Source organism: Aspergillus caelatus, assembly GCF_009193585.1.
Source record: "Aspergillus caelatus strain CBS 763.97 unplaced genomic scaffold BDV27scaffold_141, whole genome shotgun sequence".
In the NCBI taxonomy this organism is placed as follows: domain Eukaryota; kingdom Fungi; phylum Ascomycota; class Eurotiomycetes; order Eurotiales; family Aspergillaceae; genus Aspergillus; species Aspergillus caelatus.
Window position 1 is genome coordinate 28,220 of NW_022475404.1, and position 15,120 is coordinate 43,339.

General features: G+C 47.4%; 5 protein-coding genes across 5 annotated transcripts; all 5 read right to left on the minus strand.

Annotated features, from left to right (window-relative positions):
• Positions 1-773: 773 nt before the first annotated feature.
• BDV27DRAFT_159736 (putative beta-glucosidase D) lies at positions 774-3,250 on the minus strand (the record flags this gene model as incomplete). The annotated part of the gene is made up of 4 exons (XM_032072921.1): positions 774-1,264; positions 1,357-2,593; positions 2,663-3,096; positions 3,154-3,250. The coding sequence occupies 4 exons, from the start codon at positions 3,248-3,250 to the stop codon at positions 774-776; spliced, it is 2,259 nt and encodes a 752-aa protein (XP_031925536.1).
• A 579-nt stretch (positions 3,251-3,829) lies between these two features.
• Positions 3,830-6,215, minus strand: BDV27DRAFT_18131 (major facilitator superfamily domain-containing protein). The gene is made up of 10 exons (XM_032075933.1): positions 5,905-6,215; positions 5,716-5,852; positions 5,580-5,662; positions 5,424-5,521; positions 5,258-5,378; positions 4,823-5,204; positions 4,636-4,766; positions 4,254-4,584; positions 4,098-4,203; positions 3,830-4,040 (listed from the first exon to the last, which is right to left on the minus strand). Exons 1-10 carry the CDS (start codon positions 6,029-6,031, stop codon positions 3,970-3,972), a joined length of 1,587 nt encoding a protein of 528 aa, XP_031925537.1. The 5' UTR covers positions 6,032-6,215; the 3' UTR covers positions 3,830-3,969.
• A 775-nt stretch (positions 6,216-6,990) lies between these two features.
• On the minus strand, positions 6,991-8,365 carry BDV27DRAFT_18139 (zinc-binding alcohol dehydrogenase family protein). The gene has a single exon (XM_032075934.1). It carries the CDS (start codon positions 8,275-8,277, stop codon positions 7,216-7,218), a length of 1,062 nt encoding a protein of 353 aa, XP_031925538.1. The 5' UTR covers positions 8,278-8,365; the 3' UTR covers positions 6,991-7,215.
• A 1,496-nt stretch (positions 8,366-9,861) lies between these two features.
• Positions 9,862-13,254, minus strand: BDV27DRAFT_146958 (glycoside hydrolase family 35 protein; the record flags this gene model as incomplete). Its single annotated transcript, XM_032070663.1, has 9 exons — positions 9,862-10,049; positions 10,126-10,875; positions 10,932-11,237; positions 11,298-11,754; positions 11,788-12,204; positions 12,262-12,844; positions 12,902-12,969; positions 13,029-13,083; positions 13,142-13,254. 9 exons carry the CDS (start codon positions 13,252-13,254, stop codon positions 9,862-9,864), a joined length of 2,937 nt encoding a protein of 978 aa, XP_031925539.1.
• A 778-nt stretch (positions 13,255-14,032) lies between these two features.
• BDV27DRAFT_146959 (family 53 glycosyl hydrolase) lies at positions 14,033-15,118 on the minus strand (the record flags this gene model as incomplete). Its single annotated transcript, XM_032070664.1, has 1 exon — positions 14,033-15,118. The coding sequence occupies one exon, from the start codon at positions 15,116-15,118 to the stop codon at positions 14,033-14,035; it is 1,086 nt and encodes a 361-aa protein (XP_031925540.1).
• Between the last annotated feature and the right edge of the window lie 2 nt (positions 15,119-15,120).

The window sequence follows — 15,120 nt, forward strand, 5'->3', positions numbered from 1 at the left end:
TCAGAAGAGGGACGGCACGCAGGATCGTTGGCGGGTGAATACATTGGTGGATCAGAGGGTGAATTGGGGGGAGCTGTTTATTGGAGTTGATTAACTCAAAGGGCTAACTACATACTTGTCATATTGTGTGCTTTTGGCTTGTATATTTCTTATACTATTGTGATTCCCACTAGGAGTCACCTAACCCGCTCGACCAAACGGCTCACAATTGAATCCTGAACAAGGATTCAATCGGTTAGGTGATATATATATAAGGTGGTTGCTACCCAGAACCACACTATTCCAAGGCAATACTGAGAAGATTCATATTGGATCCAAAGATACACTATTGGCATTATGTTCTGTGTCTTGATCTAGGATATCGATATAGTAACAGACTTATACCGAACTTTAATTAAGTTTAATTGGTTTGACCTGTATCGGATAGGTTATGTGCAAAGTTTAAATGTCTTGTAGGTAGAGCAATAATTACCATCATTGAACAAGATAGGACCTCTTGTCTAGAATCCATCCCAGAACAAGCATGTCGGACAGGGATGTGACAACATTCAAGGATTGAAGGTATAGGATAGTACCACTAGCTTGCCAGCTCACTTCTGATGTTGATAAGATGATCTATGATTAGCCATGTATTCAGCAACAGGTGCTACCACCTACGACATACTGCAGACATTCCACCCTTCTCGATCCTCCTTCGCCACCATGATTGGTTCTATCCATCGGATGACTCCTATGAGCAATGACCTACAGAAACACCATACTAGATAACAAAGCTAATGCCCAACCCAAAGAAAAAACGACCCATTCAACCTCAAATCCCTCGAACTAGCCCCCACAAAAACTCTATATTTCCCACCAGCAACAAGCCACTTCTGGGTCTTCACATCCCAATGAGAAATATCCCTACGACGCAAATTAAACGTGACGATGGCTTCCTGGCCAGCAGAGAGTTCCAAACGATCGAATCCCCGAAGCTGGCGAACGGGTTGCTCTGCCGAATTTGGGAAGCCGAGATAGAGCTGGGGAACTTCTGCGCCGGCAAGTGTGCCGTTGTTGGAAATGCGGGCCGACACGGTTCCCACGACGTCCCAGAGGTCGCTGTGGCCGCCGACGGTGAGGTTGCCTTTGGGAGCTTTGGCTATGGAAGAAGGGGTTTTGATGGCGAGGTCTGAGTATTGGAAGTTGGTGTACGAGAGACCGTGGCCAAAGGGGTATCTGGGGGTAATGTTGTGGGCGTCGAAGTAGCGGTAGTCGAGGTAGGTTCCTGTTTTGGTTTGGTTAGTTTTGATGTGTTGTCCGAATGAGGTGTGGTTTGGTGTGATATATTGGGGATTAGAGTTAGCATGTCTAGCTCACCTTCGGTGAAATTGCATTGAGAAGTATAGCAAAGTCCAACATTATAGTCACTCTCATTCTTGGCGATGGTATGGACAAGACGACCAGATGGGTTGACGTCGCCATAGAGGAGGTCCACGATAGAGTTACCCGACTCCTGTCCGAGGAGAGACCCATAAAGAACAGCGGTGACGTTGTCGTGCTCAATCCACTGATCCAGCAATCGCGGTCCAACAGTATTTACCACTACCACTGTGTTGTTGCAGTTATCTGCGACTGTGCTCACCATAGCGTCTTGGTCCGCATTATATAGTTCAGTACGATCAGCACCTTCTCCAGCGAGGGCATTTAGGAAGACAAGGCAGATATCCGACTCCGCGGCAAAGTTGTCAAAGGACGGCTCTACTGCAGTAGAAGACGTGCTCGATGGCACCAGTGAAGATCCTCCACCAGAGCTATAAGTGTCGTTCAAGATCCAGCGCAGTATGGTTCCGTCTTGGGACGCTTTGTTAGTCAGTGCACCATAAGGCGTGATCAAATAGGGAAGAGATGCCATCCCGGATCCGGAGCCAGTGGCCAGGTGACCCTGATAGGTCGGACCGGAGCCCATAACATTGATATTACTATTGGGACCGCCGATGACAGGCCCGGCGTGAGCTCCAAAGATACTCATAACACGGGGCTTCTTCAGCGGTAGCACACCCTCATTCTTCAACAAAGCCATGGACTTCGCTCCGTTCTCGCGAATCAACTTAGAATGGTTAGCTCTGACGTCCACATAGGCATCTGTCGTTTGCCTTGTAGGCTGGAGGCCGTTGTCCAGGTTAACTTGATAGTAAGCTATTAGGTTTCTGATGGCCATGTCGTTTAAGCGAGCCTCAGTGATGGTGCCGTTCGATAAATAGCTTTCCATAGTCGAAGTACTCCAGATAGAGCTCGATCCATAGTCCTCGCCGCCCAAGGCTGATTCTTTGGCATTGTTTTGACCATTCATGTCAGGCCAGACCATACCCGGGAATCCAAGTTCCGTCTTTAACGTCTTCATCAGAAGATCCGAATTCTCGCATGCTAGTGTGCCATTGACCTTGGTCATTGCGCACATCACCGCCCCAAGGCCATTTTTTACTGCATCGTAGAATGGCCACAGATATGTCTCATGGATGGTTTTGTCATCCGCATTAGAGGAGTATGGAGATCCCCCTCCACTGCTACCAGGACCGGAGGTCCTATTGGTTTCCTGCTCGTATAAGAGGAAATGCTATGGACAAAGCAGTCTCCTTATAAGTAAATTATAATAGTGTGCGGAAACTAGGAAAGTATGTCTCACCTTACCACCCGGAATAACTCCAGCGTCAACATAGCCCTTGGTGGTGAGACCAGTAGCCAAGCCATTGAGATAAGGATCAGGGCCAAACCCTTCGACGCCACGGCCGCCCCAAGGGGTGCGCCCTAATGGCTGGGACGTGGGTCCAGCCACCACCTGAACGCCTTTGTTGTAGAACTCTGACCCGACAGCTTTAGCTTGCGCATAAATAGCATCGCGATCCCAGGTCATCACAAGAGCGGAAGACAAGCTGAAAGCGGAAACATAATAGAAGTCTTGAAGACCCATGTCTCCATCGAGAAAGTAGAGGGCAGTGAAGTTTCCATTAGTCGACTCAACACTGCTACCTGTAATTAAAGCCAGCTTCTGATCAGTGGTCAGGCCTGCAACAAATGCGGATGCTTTCTCGTAGGCAACTTCCCAGTTTCCAAGTGCGACTGTTTCGAATATTAACTGATCTATTCAGAGTATTGCCGTATGTCAGGTCCGCTCACCACCATTGGCTTTGAGCAAGCCCAGATTGGAAGAATGCGAAGAGGCACCTGCAGAGCCTAATAAGGCTGCCGCCACGGCAAGTGAGACGAACCTCATATTACCAAAAGAAGATGGGAAAACAATGCAAATGAATGACTCGAGTCAGGCAAAGGATGTGTAAAAGAAAGACTGAAGTTAGACAACTGATAATTACATGAGAGCTCCTGAACTATGGTCTATTTAGGGGGAGTAGTCTATCCTTTATACCGTGTAGTTGAGTGACGCTTTTTAGGCGCCGATCTTTTGTAGTAATAGGAAATGACGCTCCAATTTTAGTCTCGAAGAAGCAATGCTTGATCTCAGTACTAGTTTTCCGCACGGCTGCATTCGTCGTAACAGGCCTACGACATCAACGCCAGTCGGAAAAGCCGAAGCAGTTGGGTGGTTCAAACGGCGGCAGAGTGGAGCTCTTCGGTATGACTATTTGGTTTATCACGGCATCCCGGACCTGCAGATGACGCGTCGCAAAATCATCTCGGTTCTCGATGCCCCCACTTTGTCAAGATAGGGCTGGCTTGTCCTCATGGATACGGGTGATTTATTTAGAATATCCTTGTTGCTGTGTCGTAGGAAAGCAGAGTTATTAGTTAAATAACTCGTCGATCTCCTTTTGAATCCACATGTAGACTAAGTCTTAAGTCCACAACTCAGCCATGATTGAATCTGATACTTTCGGATATTCCCTTCTACACACCACATGACCTACGTGCAACTTCTCACGGTTCGATCATGCATCATTCTTGCCCAGTCAACTATGGTTCGCTTGGTTACAAATGTCATTCGATTCTGCTTTCCTTCTGCAATAGCACGAGTGGCAACATGATCAAAGTGGACACCGTGCCAAGTACTATGCCTGTCAGCTCCCTGCTATCTCCCGCTATATCTAGGGTTAGATTGAACTTACACGGTACAAACTGAAACGCATACAGATAGCTCGATCGAACGATACTCTGGGCTCTTTCCGGCAAGCCCTCGGAGAATCTCAGATCATTGATAATTTGATCGATAAACTAGATAAAGATTAGCTTCACCTCTCAGTTTAGCTATAATTTTTACGCACCTGTTTCTCGTTCAACCCTTCCAGACCTTTTGAAAGCCTATTGGCAAACAGCCGTTGAACGACAGCGACCGAAGCTGCCGGGCCGATAATAAATCCTAACTGCTGGGAGAGGTAATATATTCCGATAGAAGTTGCAAGCCGCTCTTTAGGTGCAGATAAAGACATCCCAATGAATTGCGTGGAGAAGAGTATGCCGTTTGACATGCCGGACGGGAAGAGATAAAATAGTTCCCAGGTATAGCAGCCATTGCGGTAGCGCATGAAAATTAAAATAGACAGCAAGACAGTAGCTACCACTGCTGTTATAGCCATGGTCTTATATTTTTTGGTTCTATCCTATTCATCAGCAGGGAGCACCAGATTTGTTAGCCTATGGACTCACCGTTTGATGATGGCACCTGAGATCAAGCCACCGACGGAGACACCCACTGCAGTGACGACGTAGGTAAATGATGCGAGGAAACCAGTCGCCTTTTCAACTCGGACAAAGTACGGTACCATATTACTGCTGAGCTATATACGAGTGATTTGTCAGTAGGGAAACGAGGTTGTTCCAACATCGAACTTACCGCCGAGCGACCTGTGATTAGCATTAATTGCCCTATGCAGTACCCTCCCAAGGAACCTTTCACTAGGCTTAAGGGTATCAAAGGCTTTCTGGCCCAGTATGCTTCAGTCAGGATGAAAACTGCAACAGCAATTGCGAACGCAGGCGTTAACACGTAAGGCAGCCTTGACTGCTCATATGTCGTGCTGGAGCTTTGGATCAAAAATAACAAAATAACAATTGCGGTAGCAAAGCTGACAATGCCACCATAATCGAGGTCTGATGCTCTAGATTGAGAATTACCCTCCACGCTATCTGTCTTACTTTGGTTCAACGACGAGGGAAGACCGTAATATGCGGCCACAATACAAATAAGGATAAGGGGGAGTTGACCTAGAAAAGCCCTAGACGTAGTTAGTTGTGTAACGTCACAATCCAAATCCCAACAAGAACAAACCATCTCCATCCGAGCGTCGCGATCAGAAAGCCCCCAACCGGGGCTCCCAAGCTGCGACCAGCAACATTGACCACATTTGCATATCCTCGAAATAGTGCCACCTCATTGGAGGGCATCAAATCTATCAATTGTTAGCTAGAATTATGCGTATTAAGTACGAAAGTACCGGTTATGATAATGGAAACCAGAGCAACCATGCCACCCCCACTAATGCCAGCTAATACTCTGGCCAGAATCAGCTGGATCAAGGAACCACTCGCGCCACTGGATTGTATCTTCTTAGCGGGCACGTAGGGAAATTGATTGGACGTGGTTACCACACCATGCCAGACATCCCAAAGCAAACAAAGAATAAGCCCAGAGGAGGACATTCTTCCGTCCATACATGTCACTGAGGGTACCATACTGACAAAGTTGCGTAAGTATATCCCAGAATACACAGTTTCTGGGCGACTTACCACCGGCAGTGAGACACAATAACCGAAATTATATGCGACCAGCAGCCATGACCCTTCTGATAGACGATTGAATTGCGACGCGATGGAGCTCCATGTTGAGATGACAAGTGACTCATCCGCGGACGCAAGGAACACACCTGGGAATTGTCAGCATATCCATGTCACCTTCTCATTTTCAAAAACCCTCACCAACAAAAGAACCGTAGATGACTAATTCGTTGGCGCGTTCAGACCTTCGTCTTCGTGCAAGGCCGGACACAGGGCTTCCTGGGGTCGGGGGCAAGTGCAAAAACGGCGATTCTTCGTCTGCTGTCATTTTGCTCAAACGGGTCTGTGAGTCAATGGATATCGGTTAAGACTGGAGCATTTATATTCGCAGGTTGAAAGGGAATATAGATATATGGATATAAGTAGAGGGTGCCATTGTCTAATTAATCAAGTACAATGGATGCCTCTGAGTCATTGTCATATGCACTGAATAAGGAATGCAAGGGGGGAACAAAGACATTCATAAAGGGCTCGGCGGAACAAGGAAGATGAGGCCGATTTCTCTGCAAATGGCGTTATATTAATTGTCCCAACTACCAATTAGAACACAGTGTCAGCCAACACTCTTTCGTTACTAAAATAAACGCGTTAACTAGTTAATCTATGTCATTCTCAGTTATCTCTCTTCTTACTCTCAGTAACTGACTTCTTTTCTTTTGTATAGTCGGTCCGGGGCACTTCACTCTTTCGATCTTCGGACCGCAAATAATAAGATAGTCTGTTTGAGGTATAACATAGAGATTAGGAAATTGGCCATTCTTCAATTTTCAATCCAGAATCTGCTGCTACGTGAATGTCCTCAGCGGCTCTGAAGCGCATCATATCATATTCTGAATATAGAGGAGAACGCATTTGACGCAACCTTGAATCAGCCCATAATCATTCGGTATCATATCCTTGGATCGGATTTAAGATCAAAATAGAATTTCTTCCACGTTGAAATGAAGCGCAAGCGGCTATCGCTTCGCTAGGAAATTATGTTTGATATCTTCTGCTGTTGCTGAACCATGCTGGATAAACGACTGAAGATCGGTCGTAGCTAGGATTGTCTCGATGGAGTGAGCAGCGTGGCGGACTTCCTTGGCCTGAAGCAATGCGCTGAGATACCTATCGATCAATACTGCTTGGTCTAGTTTATTGTCCGAGATACCGCTTCTCCACCTAGTAAGATCTGGAGCCGCCTATCAGGTTCGATTTTAAATTCTGCAGAAAGTATAATGAGTGCATGAGCTTCTCTGCGTCCATCTGGTAGAAAATGTACGATAACATGTAAACAGAAGCTTCAGCCAATCAGTCGAGCTTTGTTAGGGCCTCTTACAGCCGAGAGCAAAGGAGCAAGGTTTGAGCATAAGAACATGCTAAAGGGAAACAACAGGCGGAAAGAGAACTAATGAACCTAGCTGCTGTATATTACAGATATTGCAAGTATATATAGTTGTATGCTCAATTCACTCATTCATTGGGGCGGAATACAACCTTCTCGCCAGATACACCTTCCTTATTCTTCGCAAGCGCCTGTTCCACGGCATTCAGTCCTCCTTGAACCAGATGCACCCGGTTGGGGACGAAAAGGTTCTTAGCGATATAACCGTCCTCGCCGCCGAGATGCTTCACCAGAGGCTCACTGAGATGACGCAATGCTGGGGAGCTACCTAATCCCAAGACCTGCTTCACCGCTACCTTTGGCTCTTTCGACTGGCCGAGGGCAATAGCATCCGAGTCGGCACCCTGGACCGTCACGATCTTATCGGCGCCTTCTGTAGCCCGGACAATCTCAACACCCAATGCTTGCGTTGCTTTCACCGAGATAGTATCGAACACAAATTCCAAAGGTAGCCCGCCGATTGCAGCCTTGAAATCCTCCGGGGTCGAATGGGCTCGGTCCAGGACAATATGTGCGCCTAGCTTTTTGAGGCACTCGTGGTTTTGAGGACTTGCATTGGTAATAATCTTTTCAAAGCCCGACAGTTTAGCTAATTGAATGGCATATTGACCCACAGATGAGGCGCCTCCGATGATCACTATGGCTTTGCCATTTCCAACCTGCGGGCCAGTCTGGTCCCATGGTGGGGTCAACCCTTGGCCGGACTTGTCGTAGAATGCTGTGACAACAGCCATGGTCGCGAGACTTATTCCGGCAGCTTGGTCGTCGCTAATGTTGCTGGGCGTCTTGGAGACCAGTGCGGCCGGCATCTTACAGTATTGTTGAAAGGTAGACGAGTCATATCTTCCAATGATTCCCTGGAAGAATACCCGATCGCCAACAGCGAAATTAGAGACATCGGGTCCAACAGCGGCGATCTCTCCGGCGGCATCCGATCCTAGCACGGCAGGGTACTCTTTGATAAAGACATTGTAGTCGCGGATCTTCCAGTCAACCGGGTTGATGGCCGTGGCAGTGATTTTAATAGCAACTTCGCCCGATTCAAGTGGTTGCAATGAGCGGTTGGAAACGACATGTTGGGCGTGGGGCTGGTTGACTGTAGCCGCTAGGAAAGTGTCGGGAACAGGCATCTTGTATAATTTTGTTAGGGCAATAAGTCGTAACAGCGATGGTAATATGAGCTATAATAATAGTCGACTATAATAAACGCGAATGCACTGATTAATATATCCTAGAGAAATTAAATGTAACGACCCTGAAAACATCGTCATCGACGGGGTGCTGATGAATCGCTGACTAATATCACTAATCCAATGAAATCACGAATTTCATATCACTAATCCTGTTCACCTCATCTTTTATTACGTCTTCCATTTTGTTCTGGGGTTAAACCTTTTCCCCCACCATTTACACCTACTGAGTAGATAAATCTAGATAGAACATATATCTACCATGGTTCACAGATCTTATTTCCTAGAACTAATGGTAGCTAGCATATATTAACCCTGGCAGTACTGCTATGTAGCACTATCATGATAAGATTTCTAAAGAAGGAGGAATAAATACATATAAAGTGATATCGAAGCCACTCCCCATGAAATTCCGCCAATTATACAATACCCGCAGCGAGCCAGAAGTCAAGTCCCTTTCTGATGCCGGAAATTGATCTCTGCCTGTTGAGATGGACATAGATTGCTGGGCTTATCTTATTAGATCGTGAGACTAATTGTCGATATTGTGGCAGCTGTAACTCATCCCGCCTTATCCCTACTTGCATACGCGAGGTTTTCCAGTGGAAATTTCTTCCGGGAAAGATACATACGTAGTTAATACTGTGTAGACTGTGCTATCTAATAGCCCCACTTTAGATCTGTATAAGCAATCTGGTTCAAGTCTCCACTTTATGGATCTAGTCGGGCAAATTCCTCCTAGTCTGTACAGTATGGCTTGCGTGACTCATTGACAATTAAGATCCAGGAAGGTCACCACTTCCAACAAAGCTCCGCGAATCTCAACTAAACCAGACAAGGCGATCGCTTCAGCAGATAGGATAATTCAGCTAATAGTACTCCGTAGACATTTCCTTCCTTCCTCGCTTACTTTCTTGACCTAGTCGACAGGCTGTCTGCCCTATAAAGTGGATCTTCCAGTACATAATGTCTATACATAGATTATTACCTCTTGATCCATGTTGTCAGCTCTATATCTCTATACGTTTTATTAAACATTGGGTCTTTGTATAAAGTAGTGTAGATATAAAAATATAGGAAGCATATATACTAAGATAGCAGGTTAGATCTACTGTTCCACGGAACACTAATTGGATATATAGCCTCACCCCCCACTCGACCAAACGACCATATGGCATCAAGGTCGTGCCTTGAGCACCTTATATTCAACATTCCCATATGGAGCTCTATGCCAGATATCTTTGGTCTTGGTACTATTATTCTCCAATCTGAGATAGCCTAAATACACATAACTTCCTTAGAGACAACCAGTGTATCATAGTTCGTGATACCTTGTAATCTATGGGGGTTTCATCTCCGTTTCCGTGGCATTATTTCCATCCTCTACACCCAGTGGATTTCTTAATTATGATCTAACAATGACCTTGGACATCTGTCAAGTACGTCTGCCCCATTCCTAATGTAGTCCGGGTGGATTTGATTATCCAGGATGATACTGCTATTGAATTGTCCGGCCTGACTCTTTCAGGCATATTGTGAGCGATCCTTCCATCCAGGTCGAAGGTATTCGCCATCAAAGAGAGGATCAAAGGCCGACCGATGTACACCCATCACTTTCCATGCTACATCAACCCATCCTCCAGCGTCATCCATCGTCCACACGCTGAGTCCGATGGTATTGTTACCATTATAGTTAAGGATTCCAGGAAATACTAGAGAGATCATCAGTTTCTAACTCACACCGCAAATTTTCTTATTCCCTATTGAAACTTCCTCGAAAGGACTTACCAGGGAAAGTTGTCTCGTTCGAAATAAAGGGCAAGGTTTTTGCAAATTGATACCCGTTGACGTATAGTTGAGCCCGTAGCTTTGCCTTCCTCTCGGTGCTTAGCTGGAAAGCCAAGCTGACGTCGTAACCTTTCGGAATATTCAACGGGACAGCAGTACGGTAGAAGCGCGCATCAGCACCGGTGAATCCGTCCACAGGGGCACCAGACTCCCAATCATTGTCATCAAAGCCAGGGAGATGCCAGCCAAGGCGCTCTGCATGAAGGCCGCCTTCGTTGTACGTGCCACGTACTGGCTCAAGCAGATGGTTTCCACCAGCGTTTCCGGCCACTTTCCACGAGGTGAAATTGGCAGCCGAGCCATCTGCAGCAATCAGTGTGGCATTGAGAATGCCTCGTGGGTCTGGCGCGGCCTCACGCTGCTCCTTGCCCATCGTATCCTGAATAACAAATAGGACATTATCACCCCCTGTATTGAGCTTGACGTCCTTAAAAGATACCTCTAGCTCCCCCGTTTTGTTGGCCATTGAACCGAGCCAAGCCCCGAAGAATTCACCATTGACATATGCTGAAAAGCCGCTGGCAAGACCGCCAATAACACGAAGATAAGCACCAGAGGGCATGCTCCCTTCTGAGGCGTTAAACCTGCCTCGCCAGAGAATATTACCCGCTTGATAGCCATACTCGTCAGCAAACAGAACGGGGTAGGTATCGGGAGGAACAAAATGGGGAGTTGTCATGTGGTTTGCATCTGTAAGAGAGGTTAGTCAAAGCAACTTGAATATAAGTGGCTAGTTGATTACTCACTGGTCCATTTGGAGTCGTCATAATCCACCAATCTCTCGGGAAGATTGTCTGCTACCTTCCAGTTGGTAAGGAGCGGCAGCTCTGTGATAAGGCTATCCGCCGTAACTTCGGGAGCGGGCAACGTCCCAACTAGGGTTCCATACTTAGACTTCGTGATCTTCAGCTTCGAGCCATTAAATGAAACATTCTTCACGTTCTTCGGAGCCCAGATCTCGACGTCAGTTTCTTCGTCCCAATCTCCTGCGATATAGATGGTATCGCCTTCGATCTCAGCCGTACGCACGAGATAGGGTCCATGAACAAGAACTAATACGCGTTGTTAGTACATATGTACCGGACATTCTCATGGGACGAGAGTGTGGTTACCGGTAGAGTTCTCCCATGCAAGTGGGTTATTGTTTAAAGTAGGAGCCCAGAAGTTGTAAGCAGACTGTCGATCTACCACGATCGCTTGAACGTCATGGTCATATTCTATAACCGTCTTTTCATTACCCGCGGCAACATTCGTCACAACGCCATGTCGAGTCATGCTTAGCGTCTTGTTATCGGCATTTCCGCTCATAACTTTGCCCGACTTTGCGTCTTTAAGCAAAAACTCGCCTTCCTCGCCATCCGGGGCCCAGAATATAACCACTTGGCGGTCTCCCAGGTCAGCTACTGTGAGGATCTCTAAGGTCGTATAAGTGATCTTCTTCCCGGAGGAACCGATGGGGAAGTCTGTGACCAGGACTTTAGACTCCGTTCCATTGATAGTAATGGATCCTTTAGTTGGGACTGTGAGGTTGCCAATATCGGTGGTAACATGCAGCCGAAACTTGGTGACCTCTGTAGAAGGAGATTATTCATGGCGGGTGACATAAAAGGCAGCACCAGTGTCTGGATTGCGGAGTTCAGTTGTGAAGATATCCTGGTCCGTAGCATACTTGGTGCTGTTCCCCACTCGTTCCACCTTAGAGAAATCGCGGGCGACACGCATGAAAAGACCAAAGAGCTTAGCTTCGTTGTACTTGTCGCCAATCAAACGTGTCTCGTGAATGGGCGCCGAGTAGTCATAGCTGGTGCCAACCTCAGGGAAGCCGATATTACCCCAATTCGTTCCACCATAGAGCATGTAAATATTGACAGCTGTCACCTTCTGTGCCAGGTTGTGACGGAAGAAAAGGTTCACCCAACCAGGGCCCATATTATCTTTACACCCGCCCTCGGGACCATCCCAAGGGTTGAACGAGCCTCCCTGAAACTCCATGAGAAACGAAGGCTGAGTCCGCGACACCTCATTAAAGTGTGTGTAATAGTCAAATACAGTGTATGGCTCAACCTGCCCATTGACTGAAAGGCATTGCGCCAAATTGCATGTCCAGCACGCTGGATAATGGTCGAGGCCATACAAGTCGACCTCACCACCCGCGCTGCCGTAATCCTTTGACCAGGATCGCGTCCACATACTGGGGTTGTTGGCAGTGAAGGGGACATTGATGTCCCATTCTCTGTGTTTCTCTTGAAGTAGCTCCATGTAGTTGATGGCAGTTTGATTGGGCGTCTTTAGGTCAGGATCGAGCCACTGGACGCCATATTCATTTTCGATCTGCCACATGATAATGGGTCCTTCGTTGGTGATGAGATATGGACGTACGTACTCTGCAACAGCTCCTGAATATCGTGTCCAAGCACTGGCGTACTTCTCACTATCGTCGCGCAGGGGGCCATACTCCCCAGTAGTTAGCCAGCCTGGGAAACCTCCTCCATTTGCTTCGGCGTTGCTGTACGGACCGGGTCGGTATATAATGTAAAGACCAATCTCCTTGGCAATTTCAAAGGCTTGGGCAAAGTTATGTGCTCCTGTTTCAAAATCCAAGGTCTCATTGTTCGGGGCATGCCAGCCCCAATGTTCGTAAAGCCCAATCCCATTAAAGCTGTTTGAAGTCAGAACTAATCTCATGCGACGGCGCTGCATTGGAAGTTGTACATACCCAGCTGCCTTGACTTTCTCGAGGATATCACGCCATAATTCGGGCACAGGGATACGCCACAGGTGCAACTAATTAGAATGTTAGGCCATTTTACATATCACTAGGTTAGAGCTGGGGGTCTATTCACTTCGCCCGACCAAAGGAACAGTCTCTCTCCGTTGACAATCACGCTGTAATGGTCCCTGCGTGGTGCGTGAGTGTCAGCTGTCTACCTGCAAATAATAGGGCTCTATAGCATACCATTGGACGACCTGGTTCAAGCCATTGTCATGTAAAGGCCACTCTTGAGCCGTGGAATGAGTTGCTAGGCACGCAATTGCCACGGCACTACTGACGATGTGCCACAGCCTCATGATTGAAGAGTTAACCCTGTTAATTCAGCAAAACCTGAATGGAATCTGCGATTGACACTGGGGCAATTCACTATACCAGATCGCTTGACATTAACGAAGGTGCCTTCGTTTATAATCATTTATAGTCCACTTCAGTAGACGTGATCATCCACAGAACTTCCAGTCCTATCATTTCCCTGCGTCCCTGTTTCCCCGGATTTCCGATTTCGGGAGGCCAATCCTGACTGAATTAATCTATCTTGGCTTTCAGTAAATGGGCTTTAGGACACATGTCAGGCGGCGTCATGGCATAAATATCCGTCTGGGCGCTCTACGCGAGAAGGATTGATCCTTTCCGACGGCTGTCTTTTTTCGAGTTATCCGTCGGAGGATTATAATCAAACCAGTAACGCTCTAATTATCCTGTTTGTACCGTTTCTTTTGTGCATACAGTCCGTCTAACAGAAGCGACATCGTTCGGGCTTGGGTAGCGGAACCACTTCATAGTTCACTTGATCTATGGAAGGAGTCAAAGGTCGTCAGCACTGCTATTTTGCTGTTCAATCCTTTTATCCTTGTGCGTCACTCCCGGAGCTTAATCTCTTCATTTTCAGTACTTGGGCAAGTGTATATACCTCACTAGACTTAACCAATTCACGTTAAAATTAGGAATGCTACGTATACTAAACAACATCATTGATACAAAATGACAATATATTCGCAATTTCAACTTGCACATCAGTAACAAATTATCCCCCAAGCCCTGCTCTGCCAAACACCAGTCCAGATAGACACATAACTAGTAAAGCGAGCCAAAGATAGACACGCTATCATACGCCTGGCCGTTTGGATCAAACATGACGTTGCTCTCACAGGAAGACCCCAGTACAGCATTATCTATCCACGCAGGCTCCCAGTAGTTGAGCCCCGTAGCGGCCGGGATAGCCTTGAGGGTATCGGCGAGTCGTTGGAGATACGTAATCTGACCCGCCGGGCTAAGAGGAATATCGAGCTGATCCTGCGGAAATGGATATTCTGGGTTAGTGCACTGCGTCGGCCAGTTAGTCTCGACAACCTGGACTTCCTTCTGGTACTGAGATGCCAGACTGGTCAGAGACTGTGTCAGCGCGTCCATCGTGGCACCCTCACCCCAGAAGGGGTAGAACGAAACGGCGATGACATCCCAGTCGTCGACGGTCAGATACCCGGTGTCCAAGACCAGGTCGTAAAACCAATGCTGGAGATCCGAATCATATCCATGGGCAAGATGAGTCACGACCTTGGTGTGTCCTCCTAGAGAAGAACTCTTCACAGCACTCGCAGCGGTCTGCAGAAGTCGGGCGAGGTTTTCCGGATTCGTGTAGTAACCGGTCGGCCACAGCAATCCCGATGGGATCTCATTGCCGATGGTGATTGTTTCTGGATAGAGGCCCTCTGCCGCAAAGGTTTCGCATACGTTGCTTGTGTAGTTGTATAATGTATTGATGAGCGGTTCAATCTCTTGTGGCCAACCAGTCGGGATGGTTTGTTGGTTTGGATTGGTCCATGTGTCGCTGAAGTGAAGGCTGAGGCCAAACATCAAGCCTGCCTTGTTCGCCCGTCGCGCCAGGTCGAGGTTGTACTGCACTCCGTAGTCGCCGTCAACCGTCCACACACGTTGGCGCACCATATTCACGCCGGCTTCCACCAGAATATCCTCCAGAGGCATCTCAATGCCTTGTGCGTTCTTATAGACGACGCCGCCACGTTCCTCCACTATGACTGAAGACCAGTCAACTCCGACATACTGCAGGGGATCTGCCCTGGATGCGAGTTTGCATGTGGATGCGGCAGACACAGTCGACAACGATGAGAATATCACCGCTGCAGCTATCGCCTTGAGCATTT

Bases quoted from the DNA above. Each gene is read 5' to 3' on its own strand.
- BDV27DRAFT_18131 (XM_032075933.1), bottom strand. From the start codon at position 6,031: ATGACAGCAGACGAAGAATCGCCGTTTTTGCACTTGCCCCCGACCCCA. The intron at 5,663-5,715 runs GTAAGTCGCCCA...CAACTTTGTCAG, and splicing joins ATTGTGTCTCACTGCCGGTG to TATGGTACCCTCAGTGACAT. The intron at 4,204-4,253 runs GTGCGTAAAAAT...ATCTTTATCTAG, and splicing joins AAGGGTTGAACGAGAAACAG to TTTATCGATCAAATTATCAA.
- BDV27DRAFT_18139 (XM_032075934.1), bottom strand. From the start codon at position 8,277: ATGCCTGTTCCCGACACTTTCCTAGCGGCTACAGTCAACCAGCCCCAC.